This window comes from Rhipicephalus microplus, chromosome 8 (genome assembly GCF_043290135.1).
Source record: "Rhipicephalus microplus isolate Deutch F79 chromosome 8, USDA_Rmic, whole genome shotgun sequence".
In the NCBI taxonomy this organism is placed as follows: Eukaryota; Metazoa; Arthropoda; class Arachnida; order Ixodida; family Ixodidae; genus Rhipicephalus; species Rhipicephalus microplus.
Window position 1 is genome coordinate 56,328,354 of NC_134707.1, and position 18,875 is coordinate 56,347,228.

General features: G+C 42.3%; 1 protein-coding gene across 1 annotated transcript; it reads right to left on the bottom strand.

Moving 5' to 3' along the window:
* Positions 1-244: 244 nt before the first annotated feature.
* Positions 245-17,586, bottom strand: LOC119165845 (uncharacterized). Its single transcript, XM_075871887.1, has 3 exons — positions 17,044-17,586; positions 16,304-16,412; positions 245-10,969 (listed from the first exon to the last, which is right to left on the bottom strand). The coding sequence occupies exons 1-3, from the start codon at positions 17,325-17,327 to the stop codon at positions 10,106-10,108; spliced, it is 1,257 nt and encodes a 418-aa protein (XP_075728002.1). The 5' UTR covers positions 17,328-17,586; the 3' UTR covers positions 245-10,105.
* Between the last annotated feature and the right edge of the window lie 1,289 nt (positions 17,587-18,875).

Below are 18,875 nucleotides of genomic sequence, written 5' to 3' on the forward strand. Positions count from 1 at the left end.
CTAGTTACATCCATAATCATTACAGCACAAGAGTGAGAGACTTTGTTGCACTTTTTTAAGTGCCAGTACTATGATTTCTGTGCATAACAACCATTATATCGAATGATTTTGGACACTCTAGCAAGTATTCTTTATACAATCAGGAAGTTACAGACAATGATACAAAGGGGTTAGTTCCATTAGTATTCTTGTATTTCATGGAAAGAATTTTAAGTGTGCAAGACAATGAATTTGACAAAACATGCAGATGTTACGAATGCTTTATTTTTCTTGTTTTCTTTAATGCCTATGTCAAATGATATCTGCATAAACTCGCGAAATCGTACAGATACACACACATCCATAAATAAAGGTACACTGAAACAAGGATATCAACATTAAAATACACAGACATCAGTATGAAAAGTTTTGGCATGGCGTACATTGCATTTTCCAAGGCGTCACATACACACATATCTGCAAACATTCCTTCTTTTTTTGTAGCTTCACAATTAGGACAACTCGCAAAATTCTGCTGCAAGTCCCCTTCTACTCACAGCATTTGTTTTTCTAAACATGACTCATCTACAAATTATACTTGTATTCCATTCACAAAGCAGCCAATATCCTTCATGATTGGTCACAAGAGTGTGTAATTGACAAAACATTCACCACAAACCTTATACGTATGGTTAAGACATGACAACTAAATCTGTCAGCATGAAATTTTCATTCGTATGTGAGTAAGGCAGAGTTTGCAGGAGCAGCAAGCATGAATTTGTTTGCAAATCAAATTTTTTTTGCAACGCAAGAACCTCCCGGTTTTAATAAAATTCTCCTTGAAACTACTTTCCTCCAAACTAGTCCAGCTATTTAAGCACAGTTGCATGCAACCAAGAAATAAAAAATACTGCACTAGACGTGGCACAGAAAGAAAATTTACACCAGTGTGTAAGCTAACGAGGACTAGACACGTTTGGCAGGTGTCACAATAAAAAATTCTGAATGCTGAATGCCATCAAATAAAGCCCACACGTTCTATTTCACGTGCACATGAAAACAAAAAAAAATTGCAAGGACTTAAAAAAGTATATCCACTGCAACTAAAAGAAGCTAATCTGAAACCAAATGCAAAACTTTAACAAAGCTATTGAGAGTTATAGGCTACAGTGCCTCCATACTCAAACTCACATAGCTAGATGTGTCACAAGATTATTCAAACTCTGGCACCACCTCAAAGGAGGGACAGGATTGGAAGCTGCGAAACTGTAGACAAGCCCGACACTGAAAAAAAAGGGTTCGGTACCCTACCTAAGGTTAAGCCTTCAGGACCTGTAGATGAAATCGCCGCACCCATTGCTATAAACTAAACCCGACATCAACAAGATATCTTGAATTCTCTTACCAAAGATTATGAGGAGAGTCTGTGCATTTAGTACCCTCTTTTCATGCACCTATGGTGTTGCGATATCTTCAATCTATTTTCCACAACACCAGAAGTCAATCTGACTGCAAGCCAATTTTTGTTTGTATTTAACTAATTTCCTACAATCCAAAAATACAAAAGTATTTTTTTCAGCTAATTATTTGTTTTTGCTTATTCTTCCAATTCAACTGAACACTTCAAGGAGCAAGTTTGAGAACACACTTTGGAGTATAATATGAGACGTAAAAAGTCAAAGACGTGGACAAAATATTCGCACATTCTACTCAGTGCAACGAAAGGCAACACCAAACATAAAATAAATATAACCTCAATAAAGAGATAGCTGGCAACTATATTCCATTTCATACATCACGTGAAACGCTGAGGAAGCTATGCAAGAAGAGTTCGGTCAGCAATACCTGACTACGCGTGTTTTGCGCTCAACTTTTATCACTGTAAATGCTCGCGTGAAACTGGCACAAATATGCACACGCGTCACGAAGGTCTACAGATTAAACATAAAGAGCTGAGTACAAAGAGACGCCAAATGGTCCAAAACAACTTAAAGACAGCCATATAACAGGGCATTTTGATCTCCGACACACAAAGTCTCTTCATTGATTGCCAAGCCCAAAGAGGAAAAGAAATTATGTCTTGGATGGAAAAATCATCGTACTATTTCTGAGCGCGAATGCAATCATTCCAAGAAGTTTCGCTAACCTCCACTGTGCTGCACCTGATGCATGAAACAAAACATAGAAAACTGCTCGAACCTGATAGTCAGACTTTTGAGCAAGGTGAGGTTGCCCTCCGGATGAACATAAATCCTATAAAACGGCAAGAATATCGGGCAGTTTGTACTACACGAACGGATGGGAAAACTACGTACGTGCCAATGTAAAAAAAAACATCATTGCACACTGTAAACAGCGACGGACATACATTTGATGCACGAGAAATCCGTCACGTGACTAGAGGACCACAACTCTTGAAGAATCCGTAATGTAAACTTCACAGAAATGCTCTGCATTTGGGCGATTGGAAAAAGAAAAAAGCAAAGTGTAAAATGAGTATTAGATGTAAACGAAATGCCAAAACATAATCGTGTAAACATGCCCAACTGAAAGCCTAGTTCCTTGTAAAAAAAGTAGCAGGGCTGAATTCGAAAAATTACTACAGGAAATTTTCAACCACCTCATTACGATCATCAATTAGAAGATGAATTAGTGATGAATAAGTACAGTGTAGACGACACAAAAGCACAGCATCGTGTATAAAGTTTGAGCGCTTCAATGGACTACATATATTAAGGAGCCCGCACTACCTTGAGAGAATTACAATGGACATATGAGCTCCCCCTCTCAAAGAATGTCTGACAAAACAGAATCTCCTTATTAGCTCACGCTAAATTTCGACCAACCATGGCAAGATATACTCAATAACAAGAGAGTAGCCGCAGTAATGACTAATTGAATATGGTACTCATATGCAATTACAGATTATACAACTTGTAATTACAGATGTATAGATCATATTAGTAAAAAAACAAAGGATGTGATCAGCTCGGGATCAACAAGCTGATAAGCACGTTTCAGTACGACATCTCATTTTTATTTCATGTAATGTGTCCGTAATACTCTAAATGAACAGCCTATTATTGTCCTTGATTTGTGCAATCATAAAAAATTTGAGGCACTATCAAAGTAGCAGAGTTGTTGACTAATCGCAAAGAAACATGTCAAATCTCCCAAGACGATATCGGGATGAATATAAAACATCTTCCAACAAAATCACTGGTTATGTGCATCAAAATTTTCAGCAGCTAAAAAAAAATCAGCTAGCTTAAAATCATTCCCTTTTCTCTCTGCAAATGATACCATTTACCCAAATTACTGTGCCATATACCCAACATCGCCTCATTTGAGCATCGTAAGACTCATGGTCACCATGGCATGGTTACCAAAGAAAAGAAATCGCTCAAGATCACGCCACATGCCGACGAAGGACCGCATCTTTTTAGCCCTCTTTTCACACCTATCCTTGCGTAGCTTTCAGTGCACTCGCCGACACAAGGGGAAAGAGAAAGAGCTTGAAGCGCACTACAAATCTCTGTAACGCCAGTTGTACTCAACGAACTGTAAAAATTTTTGTGGCAATTCGTTGAGATTTATGTGCTGATATTGAGACTATTCCACTTTGATTTAGAAAAAGTGTTTCAAGGCTCCTTTAAGCATCACGATAGAGTGAGTAAAAATTGTGACTGGGCGCAAGAAAAAAGCGCAAGCGTGATGCCTCAAGTGGACCAAGGGTTTCATTGATTTTCACATCAAAATGTGTTCGGTGTGATCGCACGAGATCGGCACATTGGCTTTTAAACTGTGGGCCACACAAGCCAGAGCTCTTACGAAAATTAGTGCGGGCGTCTATGAGTGTTCTTATTTTTACAAAATGCAACTGACATTCTTGCTGCTAGACTAACCATAGTGAATTGCCAATCAACCAAACATTTGCTTTGAAATCTCGAATTTTTGGTTTCATTGTAGCGGTGGAACACTCATTACAACAAAGTATAGCAAGACAAGTCTCAAATTTTCTCATGTCAGTTAGACATCATTATTAAACTGCCTGAAAAACGAACTGTCGAAATTCTCTTCCTATTTTGCGGCTGCCTTCTGCTTGTACTATTCAGCATAAAACATACATTTTCGGTTGTCAAGTTACACATGCAGGGAAGTTCAAAGTAAGCAAAATTTAAAAATAATATGCTGCTTTACACCTTCAACGTTTGCGTTATACCATTTAATAGTACCTCATATATTCACAACCCATATCATATCGTATTTGTGGTGTCTCACGATGGCATTGTGTGCTATGTAATCCCCTTTTGCATGAAGCACAAAATTGACAGCTGTGTGGCATATTAATTAAACTGCAATAAATTAGCAAACAAACATAGACACAAACACAAGGGCAATAGCCTGTACAAACCTCAACTTTGTGAGAATTTGCTCACAAGCACAATGCAATGTCTCGTAATCAATGCAATGTCTCGAATTTTACAGGACGTGCTATTAGGACATGAAACAATGGCAAGTCAATTTAAGTGAAGGTTGTGTCAACCAAGATCAACGACCAACCCATTCTCAAAATCATTCAAAATCTTGCTTTATCACAATCAAAACAAACTTGACCAAGCAAGCAATGACTGCTGGGGTTGTCATCCAAAAGTGGATCAAGAACCAATTCAGTAAACTAGAGCTTCGACGTCATCCTGCAGATCGATCTACGAAGCTATGTAGATGTCTTCAAACACAGAAAGCGTTTTTATCTACGACACAAATGCTGGCTACAGCTGCCCTTCGCTCAACAAACTGCGCCCTGGAAATCCGGCTAAAAGATATAAAAACAGTGCTAATAAAAACAAGAAAAGCCAGAAACTCATGGAGAATAAACATTTCTTTGATATGTGTTAGTGTAGTGTTCAGCATTTAGGTTCGGCATTTTCAAGATTTTTAAACTTCGGCACTTGAATAATGGACGTTGGGAGTGTCAAATGATGCGCGTTGCATAGCTTGGAGCACCTTTTGAAACTTGGCATGATTTTTTGGACTAAAGTCGTTTGGACACACTCTGCTAGAAAACGAGAAACAAAAGGGACAGGAGAAGAAAAGGGTGATGTTCATTTCAAGCCATCTACACAAAAGGCTTCCCTATTTCGAAGAAAAGGAGGGAGAGAACTTGTAAGGGACCTATACAGGCCACGCATTTCGACAAGCCTGCCTAGTCCAATCAAGGTAGTTCCTTTGGAGCAGGGCGAAGGCAAATATGACAAAAGCAGCTGCACTGCCTTGGACAAAGCCTTTAGGCGCACGCTTAAATGAGTGGTACTCTTGTTTCTCTTAAGAACGTTTAAGAGAAGCAGAGCCCTTACTTCTGGTTATTCAAAACGTTCAACCAGTCTTCCACAAACTAAAACTATGAAATTAAAAGTAATGGTTCAAATTAACAGCTATATTAAATACATATAGTGCAGCATAAATTTACTTAGGCTAACAGCTCATTAACTGTCAGGATAATCAATGAAAATGATTGAATGAGTTCATTTAAAGAGCAAACGCTTCCTTCGTGAGCAGCTGGGATCGTTGCGAAGCCTGGTGGAGCCGACCTCAACCACACGGTTCTCTATGTGGGGCCTCAGAGATCTGTTTCAGCAGTTCGACAGAACACTAAGTTAACTTAAAGAGTACACAAGGGCGCATGACCACCAAGCTGCAAAAGCCACTACAAGATGCCCAAATCAAAGGTTAAGGTTGACACCATTTTTTAGGGGGGAGAAGAGAGAGCAGACCTAAAATTTGGAATAACGATTGCGGTACAAGGGGTGCAACACATAGCCTCCTGCCAAGAAGGGGCGCAGGCTTGTTTTTTCTATATCGATAACGGTAGGTAGTGTGAATTTCGTCCTACATGAAACAAAAAATGCCAGGCCATGAGCCCTGATATATCAAGTTGCATCACTTGACTGATTAACAGGGCTTCAGTAACTCACTTTAGCCGCATAATGGAGCTTATGAAATCAACGTGATGTACACTCATTCAGGTTTCATAAACATGAGGCAACCTCAGTAGTGTCACATACATGTGCGCAAACTTTTTTTCTGGTATGTTCAGACATGGCAGCCCGTCTTGAAGAAATAAATAAATATGAGATCCTATGAATAATTATGTCATTCAGATATCGTGAAACTATAATGACGTCACCACTGATGGCACCCCAGAAGTTTGAAGAATATGATGTTCAAGTGCTTCTTGGTAACACTTTACGTGAGATTTAGACGTTAAGCAGCTTACACCTGAAGGAAATGAAACTCAGCATAACACTGGCAATCGTTTTGACCCATGAACAAAAAAATTGTGGCCTAAGCCGCCATTGACTGAAAATTTGTGGAGCACACTGACTAAAAGGTGTCGCATGACAGACGTGGCATCCTCAACTCAACACAGCATTGTATTCTCTGCTCGGTGTTCATATCCAGTCAACAATAAAATGTGAACACGAAATTGCAAGTGACCTTGCCACAAGATAAGACTGTCATATCAGAAATGAATGATCCCTGACAAGCCCACAATAGAGAGAGCGTGAATCACTGGAAAACGGCTCATGCAAATACACGCGAAAATGAACCAGCAAAACTTCAAGAGCTGCACTTCCGTGTGCTCAAAGAACCAGCGCTGGTTTTCTCATGTTCGACGGTACCACCACCAAAATGCACAACACATAAGAAGCTTCGGTTCAAAAAGAGCATAAGCATTGCAACATAGCAGTGAGACACCTCAGGCCAACTCATTGAGCTAGATATTGTTGCAGTAATGAGGATTGAATTTCATGCAAAGTGTGTTGGTTGTCTAGTGTATGCAAATTATGGAGGTTTCCTAACATAGTACAAAAATGGGTGTTGTAGTGAAATGACATCGAATAAAGCTCTACTCAATGGCTTCTTGAGTGCTCGAGAAGGTTTAAATGTTGCACGAACAGAGAGAACATTACCGTCCGGCAAAGTATTCTCATAACTTGATCCCCAATATTATTACGAGGTTGAACAATGCAAGCCTGGAAATGAACATGACTGCAGCTTGGCTAGGAGAGAAAGACAAGACCAATCTAACTAACAATTTCAGAGTACCAAGAAAATGAATGTGTTGAACGGTGATATTTTTAAAGCTGTTATATTCAAAAATATTCACAGACCAAAATGGCTACATAGCAGGTACGTGAAAGGTACTAAGAAGTTTAGTATAATAAAAACCGGGAGATACATAGCTTTAGCATTAGTGCAACATTCCCCACATTCCAGGTGCACAGAACGTTAAGTTAGCTAAAGCCCTTACATACGGCATTTTGAGAATTGAGCTTCTAATGCCGACGCATGCGTGGCGAAGCCATACTTCAGGCATCAACGCGATGTCTGTTGGGGTAAGAGCCGAACACTTCAAAGCTATCAACTCCTCGAACATAGCCGTTCAGCTTATTCAATCAGCACCAATTCTTGTATTCATTTTAGAGATGAGTATCGATGGTTTGCCGGCCACGGATCTGTCACGAAGTAGCGGTTTTCATAACTCACTTTCAATCAGCAGCACAAAAGGCTTACGGAGAGTCTGTCTACATTCATTGTATCCACGTCAAGATAGAGACACTGCCAGTGTTCAGTTTTTCGACCGTTTGTGCATGTCGAGATATGACCGCAAGTGAGCTGAGATGCGCTGCTTTTTTCAAGGCAAATAAAAAGTGAAATAATGTTAAATGAATTAGGCTTGTCAATACAGAGTGTTCTGACACTTTGACCTTAACATGAGCGTTACCGTTAGCCTTTCACTTTTTTTTGTGCTACACTGAAATATTAATATTTGTTTTACAGAGCAACCTGTCTAAGCATTAGCACAGGCTTGCCCCTAATTCCTCACACAAGTGTTTCACAATATACAAAAACTATCGATTATATGCCCAAAGCCAATATTAATATCTATTTTCAGTAATGTGCAGAGAACACAAAAATCTCAACGGTCATTAATATCCTGTAACTGCAAGGGCATGAAGACCTATTTCTGTCATTGTGTGTATCGAGCGAGAACATGTGCCCTGACAATAAAAATAAGACATGAGAAACTTATCAATCAATTTTCATTTTTGTTCATGCTATTTTGAATGCATATCAATGCACGCAGTTTGTTGGGAAATCTGAGAAAGCCTGTGCAGTGCATAAAATTATGTGCAGAAAAACGAAAAAAGGCACTGGCGATTAGAAATAAATAAAAATAAATAACATGCAACATACACAACTCAGCCCTGCTGTCTGAACACAAAAAAAAACAACATAAATAAGGCCAGCCGAAGTGTGCTGGTAGAGGCAACACAAACCTCGGCACATCTTTCAAAGCGACAACAGCAACGATCGCTTCTCTAAATTTTTCAGTGGAAACCATTTAAAAGCAGTATCGAGTTGAACACAGAGGCGTGTTTTCATCATTACCAGTAAAAATATTAAAAAAGAAATCAGATTAAGCCTCACAGATCTGTGCTATGCAACACCATTTAAACCAATTAAAATCGCTCCAAGTCAGTTCACAGAAACACACAGATATAGTAACTAAGATTTTTTTTTCCAGACTAGATTTCAGCATTTGATTGATGACTGAGACTAATTGTTCAAAGCAATTGATGCTGATTGCTCAAAGTAATTTAACTGGAATTAATATTGCAGACTGACCGTACTAGTAGAGATCAACGATGCATGCTTCAAGCTATAATAGAAATTCGCACAAAAGTGCTGCTTCGCAAAAGCTTCACTTTCCTAGAGCGCGACATATACATCGCAATAGTAAAACTTATCCAGCTGTGTTTTCGCAGTTCATAAAGCAAACTGACATTTGTAAACTACAACATAAATAAAACGAAAAACTTGGGGTAAATATAATCAACAATCAAAAACCTGTAACGAGCAACAAAAAGTGTTACAAAAGAAGACTTCAGCCAGTAAGACTTAAGTGTGGTGCTGTTGTGGCTATTCCGAAACTTGAGTCAGGCAGGCTAAATAAAATGCGAGCCAATGTATCACACCAAAATGCTGAGAAACTGCAAATCAAAACAAATATGTAAAATAGGCACTCTCATATAAAAACATAGACATCTGGTCTTTGGCAATACAAGGTTAACAACGATGGCAAAATAATAGCCGCCCGAGTTACATTTCTTTGGATGCAATCGCAAAGCCGAGCAAACGTGTGACCGTAACAAGCAATGAACATCCGTCGAAACTGTTAAATATCAACTAGGCAATTTGATGCTTCTTTTAAGCGGCAACGTACACAAAATGCACAAATCAAATAAATATGTGCTTTAGTGACAAGTTATCTGAACACTTCCTATTGCTAATCAAAAGAGATTGCAGTTCTTAAAAATCGACTTCTGCAGGCTGAGACAAAAGTCACAATGACAAATATGGATGTAATTATGATACGACTAGTCATGTGACCCGATAATGATCTTGAGTAGAATAAAGTGAGCCTCATTTGATAAGTTTCATAAGGAGCTGACTTCACCCAGCTGACAATTGCAGTCACGGTCGGTCTGAACTTCATCCGAGGCTAAAAAAAAAAGAAGTCAACATTGGTCACAAATAAGATCATCACATTTCTGCTTACCAATAAAATGCATCGACACTCCCCATTCGAAAACCAAACATACCTTCCACTCATCACTCAATGTGCAGCATAAACAAAAAACACAGCAACAGCGTTACAAGACGTACGATAGCTACATAAATAAGTTAGCCCTAGCGACAGACAGGACGTAGAAAATCAAGCGCGCCTTGCGGATGCGACGCACCGCTGGATTCGTGACGATGACGTGACGGTATTCTTCGTACTAACTCATGAGATGTGTCAAGCCGAAATGTGACACGATGCATTGCTTACACACCCAACAGCTCGGCTATCTCGCGAGAAAAAACGCGGTGACAAGGCGGGCAACGCAGGGGCGGACTAGTGGGCGGGCACGCTGTTTTCTTGCATCACACTTGTTTCTTTTATACACAACAGTGTCAAGAAAAATAGTGCAAAAACACACATGGGTTCGTGAAAAGAGTGGATGCATACCATAGAAAAAGAGATGTCGCGTACAAATGTCCACCTAGGGCACAGCTATAGACGTTGAAACCTCCACTCAACCCGATGACCACCCTTGCAGACAGAAGCAACCAGGAGCGACCCGTCCTTCTGGTTCTCGCTCCTCATTTCCAGGGACTTTGCGCCGCAGTGGTTGCAGAATCGCGTCAGAGCCTCGATGTCCGACCGGCCAACCATGTAACGTTCCGCAACCGGCTCTCCGCCGTCGCTGGGCTTCTCCGCAGCTGCATTGTTTCGCTCACCGTTCAACACCGCTTTGAGTGCTTGCAGGACCAGACCGGAGTTGCTTTCCCCGTTGGACGTCACGTGTGAGGTGCACCGGTGAGGTGGCTTCCAATCGGAGTTGGACCCGGGACTGGCAGCAGCGAGTCTCAGGCTCGGACCGCATGCTCCGTCTTTGGTGTCGGTGGTGCACAGCTCAAAGCACTTGTCCTCATCGTACTGCAAGATGCACTCGGGCTCGATGTACACGTCGCAGTCGTCGCTGTCTGTCGGCTCCTCTTTCACGACTGTGTCGTCGTTCGCCCAGCCGACGTTGGGCTGGAAGACAATGGCCGGGTGTGCAGAGGGAAGGCTGTTGCCGGCGGCGCTGTTCTTTGGCACGAAGAAGAGATTCTGGAAGGTCAGGGACGACGGATGCGGTGAGCTGAGCAGCTGGAAAAGAACAGGGTCCTTGGGAAGCGTGCCGTCCGAGGACAGCGGGACTGTCACCTGCCGGTGACCGTCCTTGGAGGCGATGGTGGTGATGATGCTGGCTTTGGGCTTGGACGTGGCAGGAGGCACTGCCTGGGACGATGAAGTAGTGGGAGGCGAGCCTGACTGCCTCGCACCGCTTGGCCAGTAGTGGCGGGTGCGGCTCCGCGATAGCACGGCATCTTGCTGTTAGGTGAACAAGCAAAGTGAATAAAAGGACCATTGGCATACTTGTGAAGGAGAGTTAAAACTCCCCACTAAATAGCATTTCAGTTTCGCATGCACACATACAAACGTGCACATGCATAAAGTGTGCTAGAACCCCTTTCCTCAGAAAAATCTCTCGCTATGCCCCTGAAGACTCCCAGAAGATGAATTGTAGGACGTAAGACTGGCATAACTAAGGCAACTAAGAAGTATTCGAGGACCAAACATATTATTGAGAGAGCACCTGCTTTTTAAATCGCAGCAAAGGAATTCCCGCTTTGCCCAGACAGATGCCATGCGTTTTAATACTATGTAATTTCACTATTAACAGAAAAAAGCTGAAGTTTCTTCAATAAATTTTGCACCGAAGTCTTCAAAATGCATTTTTCGTGTTTTCACAACACTGACTCGACGAAAATTTTGCCAACTTCGTACACCAAGTCTATGGCATCAGCAGATGACAATGTACTTAATCTTTATAGATTGGAAGCTACCTGGGAACAATTAGATGCCTTCAAAATTCATGACGTCACAGTGTTTGGAGAGCAAATTTCATGGGGGCGTCTCCACACGCATTTTCTTTTTGTGCGTTTTTTTTCGCTTCGTGTTGCGGTATGAAAGGTGTTTTTGGTATCACGAAATTGTACTCCACTAATATGCAAAAAATCGTTTTGCTTTTTAGCATCCCTTGAAGTCCCTTATCATACTTATGCTACATTTGCAAATAGACTAATACGTCAATGATTCATCACAATAGTGATGATCAAATAATTGATGAGCAAAATAATTTTTCGCATGTTATTAAAGTAGGATTTCACGATCCCGAAAACACGACTTGCCATGATATGACTCTTAGTAAGCGAGCAAACAAGCAAAAAAGAAAATGTGGCTGGACACATCACTGTGAGATTCCCACATTAAACATCGTGACGTAGTAAATTTTGCAGGCACCCACTGGGTCCTGCATAGCTTCTCTTAATAAAAATGAAGTACATGCACCTTAATTTATGGGTGTCATAGACCTAGCATACGAAGTTACGAAAAATTTCATGAAGCCAACATTGTGAAAATACGAAAAATATATTTTGCGTTATGCCTACGCGGAGATTTCGGCACGAAATTCAAAAGTGCAACTTCAACCTTGATTTTCACCGTTAATAATGAACTTAGGACGGTGAAGCTTGTGGCATTCGATTTCCGAGTGCAGTTTATCAATCTAATCCAAACCATTGTCTCTGTTCAGAGTCTTTTCAAGTGTCTGCTCATGCTGTTCTTCAGTAATACAACTTCGTGCTTGCTATACTCGAGGTGGAGCATTGTTTTCTTGACCTTGCTTGAATTCTTTGCTGTGCAAATTCTTCTCCGGCCCCCCCTTTCCCTTCTCATTGTTTGCACTGCCTGAATGTCACTTTGCCAGAGCGCAGATTGTACAGAAATCAGGGCCACAGTAAAGTGAATGCTAATGCCTTTAGTCCTGACCTTTTGGTTTTCTGTAAGAGAACTGAAAAACTCTTGAATAAAAATAAAACAAGGGCAACCTATACGACTCAGGGTATGAATGCCACCCACGCTATGGTGGAGGTGTCAGCTTCATTGGGGCTGCATCATGCAAGTCGGTGCGGCACACTTAATATTATTAATACTGTAATAATAATATTGTTAATTTTCAACATGTTACATGTCAAGGAATGATGAGGCTAAAAGGCAGATTAAGTGCCTGACAATGACGTTGACAGGTGGCAGTCATCGTCTGTGAGAGCCTTGCAATCGAATCGCACAAAGAGTGCTGGGGCGGATGCATGAGGCGGCAAGCGTGTTTGACCACTCGCCGCGATACGACGCGTCCATGTCTAAGGGTTGCGCGCGTGTGGGTTCATCGCGCGTCTGCAGAGACGGGTTCTTTGGCTGTCGGTGCAGACATTCAACTCTCTGCCCTTTAGCTTTGGCCTTGTTTTTCGCAAAACAGCGCTCATGCGGTGGCACTGCTGTTGGCTTAGAGAGCCGTCGGTGCACCGTCCTGCGAAAATGCTGCATGTCCGGCGCAATATTGCTCACATCACTACCTTTGGCCACCATACCTCTGGCCACTACACCACTACCTCTGGCCACTACCTCTGGCCACTACCTCTGGCCACCAAAGGAAGTTAAAGGGATACTGAACAAAAATGAGAAAAACTGACAAAACTTCGAAATTCCACTTGGAAATTGCCACTGTTCCGATAAACAGAGTTTATTTTGCGTATTTTTGAAGAGTTGGTTGTATTTTTGATGGATTGTGACGTGCGGTGGTTGCTCACGAGCGCGAACAGTGATGTCAAACTCACTGAGACGCATGCAGGATGCACGTATTTTTGTCCTCCTCTTCTTTTTCTCCCGCTGTCCTTTCACTCCCCTCTTTCCCTTCCACAAAAGCGCTGGCGCTTTGCCCCAGCCAGAAGCATTGTTCGCTGCTATTGCTGTTCACACCGGTTCCGGGAACAGAAGTGGTAGATGAGCAAGTGGAGAGATGCAGGCGTTGGCTGGCATTGTTGGCTTGACAGTTCCCGGTGAGTTTGACGTCACCTAACGTCACATCCTCTAGTTCACGGCACTTCCGCCAGACGCGACAGTTTGTAAAAAATGCATTAAGTTAATTATTTTCCCGTAGTTTCTGCTTGAATTGAGGTTGTATTTATCGATTTCAGGATCCAATCTATCGATTTGGCTGAAAATATTTGCAGCAAAAATTTTGTTCAGTATCCCTTAAAGCTTTAGGCAGTTCTGCAATAACGTAGCATTTAGGTCTGGATCCGCCTGTACCTGGAACACCCAGGATGTTTCACATCACGGGACGTCGCTGGTGGGTTGGCAAATTCAACGCAACAAAAAAAATTGCATTGTAAATCGGCATATATAGTGACTATGGGCACTACTAACAATCCCGATTTTCAATGCGTGAAAGCCAGCACTTTGTAATGTGTCAACAATTTGTAAAACTTGTACTTCTTGTTGCGATAACTAGTTACACTTAGAAACGGCGATTAGCACAGCTTCTTGGTATGAAGATGTACTGACACAAATAGTGTAAAAATAGAATGTGCAATACGGAAATGTACATGGCACAGCATCTGTGTTGTACGTACACCACTACTAGCGGTGGTAATAACCCCTTTTATCGCATGCGATGCACGCTAAAGTGTTCAATAAAAAGCAGACCGCTCAAATTGCCCATTTCAAATTTTACTGGACAACTATTCAAACAGTTAAATTTGCTTTACAAATAGTGACATGCAGTTTTAGCCACGAGAAGAGATGTGATCAAAGATCCATAAAAAAATCGCCAGGCCTGCACTGAACGCGCGGCACAGTCACCGGGAAAGCTTGAAGAGCAGCTTTTCAGAGCCTTTCTTAGAGACTCGTTGAGTAACTGCTTCAAGCACACTTGTTGGGTACCACTATGCCATAAACCATCATAATGTTTGGGTAGTAGGGAGGCTTTGGTGATGATAATTCCTCAACCATGGCTCATACCCACTCAGGCAGATTGGCCAAGAATTGGTTATGTGAATTTAAAGTATTAAATAATTTGAACAGAGAGAGGAAGGAACGTACCTGAAACAAAAAGACTGGAATAGTTTATTATGCCATCCTTCGTCATTCTTCGAAGAAGTGCGGTATCCGCTGCTCACTTGTAAGAAATTTCGTGCAACTTTTTTATGCTGTGGCTGACGATAAATAATCATACCTGAAGCTTTTGTAATGGGTTGGAGCATTCGACAACCCACTCGTTATGCAATTTGCATTGTGTGATGGCCTAAGGCCAGTTCTCAATAAAGTTTCAAGCACCAGCGTGGTGGTAGAATACTGGGCTGGCATGCACGGGACCCGTTTTTTTTTTCCTACTTCGTGCAATAGTCGTTACGAATATCGGCAGCAGCGGTGGACAATTACGGCGCACGCGATGCTTGTTGTGATCTCTCAACAGCTTTCGCTGTGAAAAAACTGGTCATAGATTGTAACTACAAGTAACAGCACATCAATTACAAAAGCATCTCTGTTTAACAAAAGTAAATATTACAAATTTGTCCAATTATTGACTAATGGCATTTGCTAATCAGCTGTAGCTAATACATGCAAGATGATAAGTTTGCTTTCAAGGCGACTTATGCGGAATTTCAGACTAACACTGGGGGCATGCAAATAGTGACGTTTAGAACTGAATCGAAAACAAAAATCCAATGCTATTCAAATCATTTACAAGTAGTAAGACAACCATCTTCAAAGCAACCTTTGAATGGCCTAAGTTACGTCGCACTGCCAAAACAAAACACTGGCATCACCAGTGTGTTGCGATGATGCTAGCACACCTTAAATGCACAACCAATTTTCGGCATATAATGAGTTCATATCAATTAACACACTTCACCGATGTGGTCCTGCTAAACAGTAGCACAACAGCATTGGCTTTTAGCGGAATCAGAAGCAAATAAAAAAAAGACTATGTTACACATACTGTCCTGAGAAATGCGGGATGATATGGCTAACTCAAGAAAAATCTAATAACTTACATATCTAATTAGGCCTTGCTAACGCCTACTAGTACCATCACACTTTAACACACAGTAACCATCTCTGTGACCATTTAACGAGCAAAGCACACTCGTATTATGCCAACTAATTATGCAACATAGGGGGCATAACATAGCTCTGTTCATTAGAACTTTTAACGTGCTTCTCAGAGAAACCTCTTCATATTAAAACGTTTCAAATTGTATGATTTTGATAGCACCACCAAACAGTTTGGAAACATGAAATTGATAGACGCAGTCAATTTTGCCATATACGCGGCTGGCTTCAGCAGACTGTCCTTGAGAGAAAAGCTCGGCATATGTAGTTCGCAGCCACATACATACAATTCATAATTCATACCGACTGATGTATGGAAAATTAGTGATATTTAGAGTGCGTAAACAGACAAAAAATGAAAGACAGAGGTATACAGACAGAGGTATATTGTCTTTCATTTCTTGTCTGTTTACGCACTCTAAGTACAACTACGTTCATGTACAGACTCGCCAATATTTCAATGCTTTTAAATATGGAAAGGTGTTGAAAGCATGTGATACACACACCAGGAGTGTGTAGCACGTGAAAAAATTTACTACATAATCATCGTATAATATATGACAACAGAAAGCATCCGTAACAGGGCCCTGCTGGGCATTCCCAGTGCTGACCGCAAGGAACGCGTTATCGGCGGTACAAGCTGCTTCGAATGGCACTGATAATCATTCACGCATGCGCGCGATGCATGATCAAGGAGATATGAGGTACCTCAGTCGTCCCGTGGTTATGAGAGGAGTTGAAGTCCTTGATGTAAAGTTTCTGTCCATCCCTCGTACAGCGGATCTTTATGTGAAACGGGCAATTGATCTGACGTGAACTGCAAAAAAAGATGCGAGCGACACATGGAACAATTATACGCACAGGCGAGAGGCCATGACGTACGCGGTACGCATGCAAGAACGAGATAGCGCGAGAACGTGGAATGCTTACACCGTCGGGCTGTTCTAAATATAAAATGCGACCGCTTATGGAATGACCGCTCAAGTGTAAACAATGCCTAGGTCACAGCGGAGCGGACGTACAGAAACACTCTGAATATCGAGTTTCGCACGCGACTGGGGCGCGGTAGTCATGCAAAGCACATCAGCAGCGGCGAATTAATTATAGACCCCGAAGGACGGGGCAATAGCAACACGTGAGCACGAATTAAGGCTTCCGTTTTCTCGCATCGAGCGTGGCAGGACAGCAGTGTGCAACATTCGGGAAATCTTGAGACGTTCGGTCACGTCGCGGTACAGCGCGTTGTTCGGTGGAAGAATCGGCGTTACACGTTCAGTCGCACGACTGCTGAAATCCGACACCACGCCGCAGCTAGAAAACAAAACCAACACGCTGCGAGGTGTGCGCTACGCCGGCATCCAAGCGTCATGTCTCAAACAGCGGCGCTATTATCAGCTGATCGGCCGGGCTATCGGGGCAGTCCAGCCCCCTCTCCCGGCTGAACTCACCTGGACTGCTCGGCTCTGTTGTAGTGTCGGGCGGTCGTGGTGCTGTTGCCGCTCGCACGCGTCTGAAACTTGCGGCCGCCTCGGACGCAGGCGTAGTAGATTTCGGCAAACTTCAGCTCCGGGTTGTAACCGTCCGTGGAGCGCACTTGGGCCGCTTGTATCTTGCGCGAGCTCCGAATGTAGAGCTGCACGGAATTGCGCAGCTGGAAAGACTGGATGCGCCGATGCAGCTCCGTGAACGAGGTGAACTCTTCGCCGACGAAGAAGGTAACGTCGGCGGCCATCTTTTTCACGTAAAACAGTCCCGACCCCGCGTCAACACCACCACGGAGCCCGAGCGCCGCGTTTTTTTTTTCTTCCTTTTTTTTTCTCGGCCCACTCCGCCATTTGCCCTCCTCCGAAACCCCCAGCGCCGTTTTCGTCTCGCGCGCAAAGCCACAACCGCTACGTCGACTCGTTGCGAGTGTACGATTGGACCATGTCAATCACGTGGTGCTTGTTACGTCGTTACTTTGGGCGCGACTGGACCAATGACACTTGAGATCACGCGGTTTTTTCCTGCGGGGGTTTGGACCCCGTGAACGCACCGTTACGGTGCGCCAAGTGGCGCGTGCGTTCGCATTCTAATCCCGGGCCCGTTTTACACCAGCTAACTTATTTCTTGTCAATGCAGTTCAGTTGCGTTTGTTACTACCGCAACTTGAACCACGCTTTCCGTTTTGTTTTACTGCACTTGAGGCACAACAGTGGGATAAAAGAGAGCAGCCCTGAAAACGAAACCGGAACGGACAGCAAAACCTCAAGGAAATAAAACAAGCTATGTTCGCAGATTCAATTAGAGCGCTTCGTCGACTGATGTGCGCCCTTGTTTAATCGATTGATGGCGCGGCTAGCTGCATTTTGTGTGCGTGGTGTTGTCTAAACAGATCGCCATCGAATGGCGCCACAGCTCTAGCTTGGCTGGGCGCTTCAGTTTTTCGCGAGATTGCATTCTTGCATTTAAAGGAACCATGGCTGCTCTCGATACAGGCTAAATGGCAATATAAGTTACGTGCCCAGCGCGTTTACCAACCTCTTGCAACCCCTCTAATATTTTTTTTTAATTTTTGCTACACTCAGATTTTGAGAAGTTTTGCCTTAGCAGAAATAACACGCATTTCTACAAAGAGTGTGTACTAATTCGAAAGTAACAAATGAACAAAAGCTTTCTGTTTTTCTAGTTTGTAGATGATTTTTAATTATATAGAGGTATAACTGTATACATGGTCTGCGAATTTTCCTCTATATCTACACCCGCTTTCATTGCACCATTCCCAGATTTTAGATCATGTGATTATCTCCAGTGATACCACGTACCCCCCCCCCCCCCCCTCGTTTTATATATTGTTCTACTTTATACTCTATTCTATTTCTTCATATCTGTCAGGGAGAAACCGTAAAAGGATAAACGTTTTGCGGCAACCAAGCACGCGTTTAAGGTTATTCAGCTAGAGAGAGAGAGAGATAAAGATGCAAGGAAAGGCAACTAGAGATGAACGGCCTCATTCCAGGTGACCATAAGAACAATTATCTCCGTGGCTGATAACAACATCAGAAGGTAAAAGCGTAAACACAGAGCAATTACACAATTATTATTTTCTATCAATAAGACGAAATCATCACTCCAATGTTTTCATTCGTTTACAAGCTGTCTTTCTAGAATTTTTTCTTTGTTTTTTTTCTCTTTTTTTTCACAATTTCCCCCACTGCAAGCGATATTCACGGTAAATACCCAGTGCTGGATTGAACCGCCCCTCAGAAACAAAGAAGAAATATATCTCCTCCTAATTTTT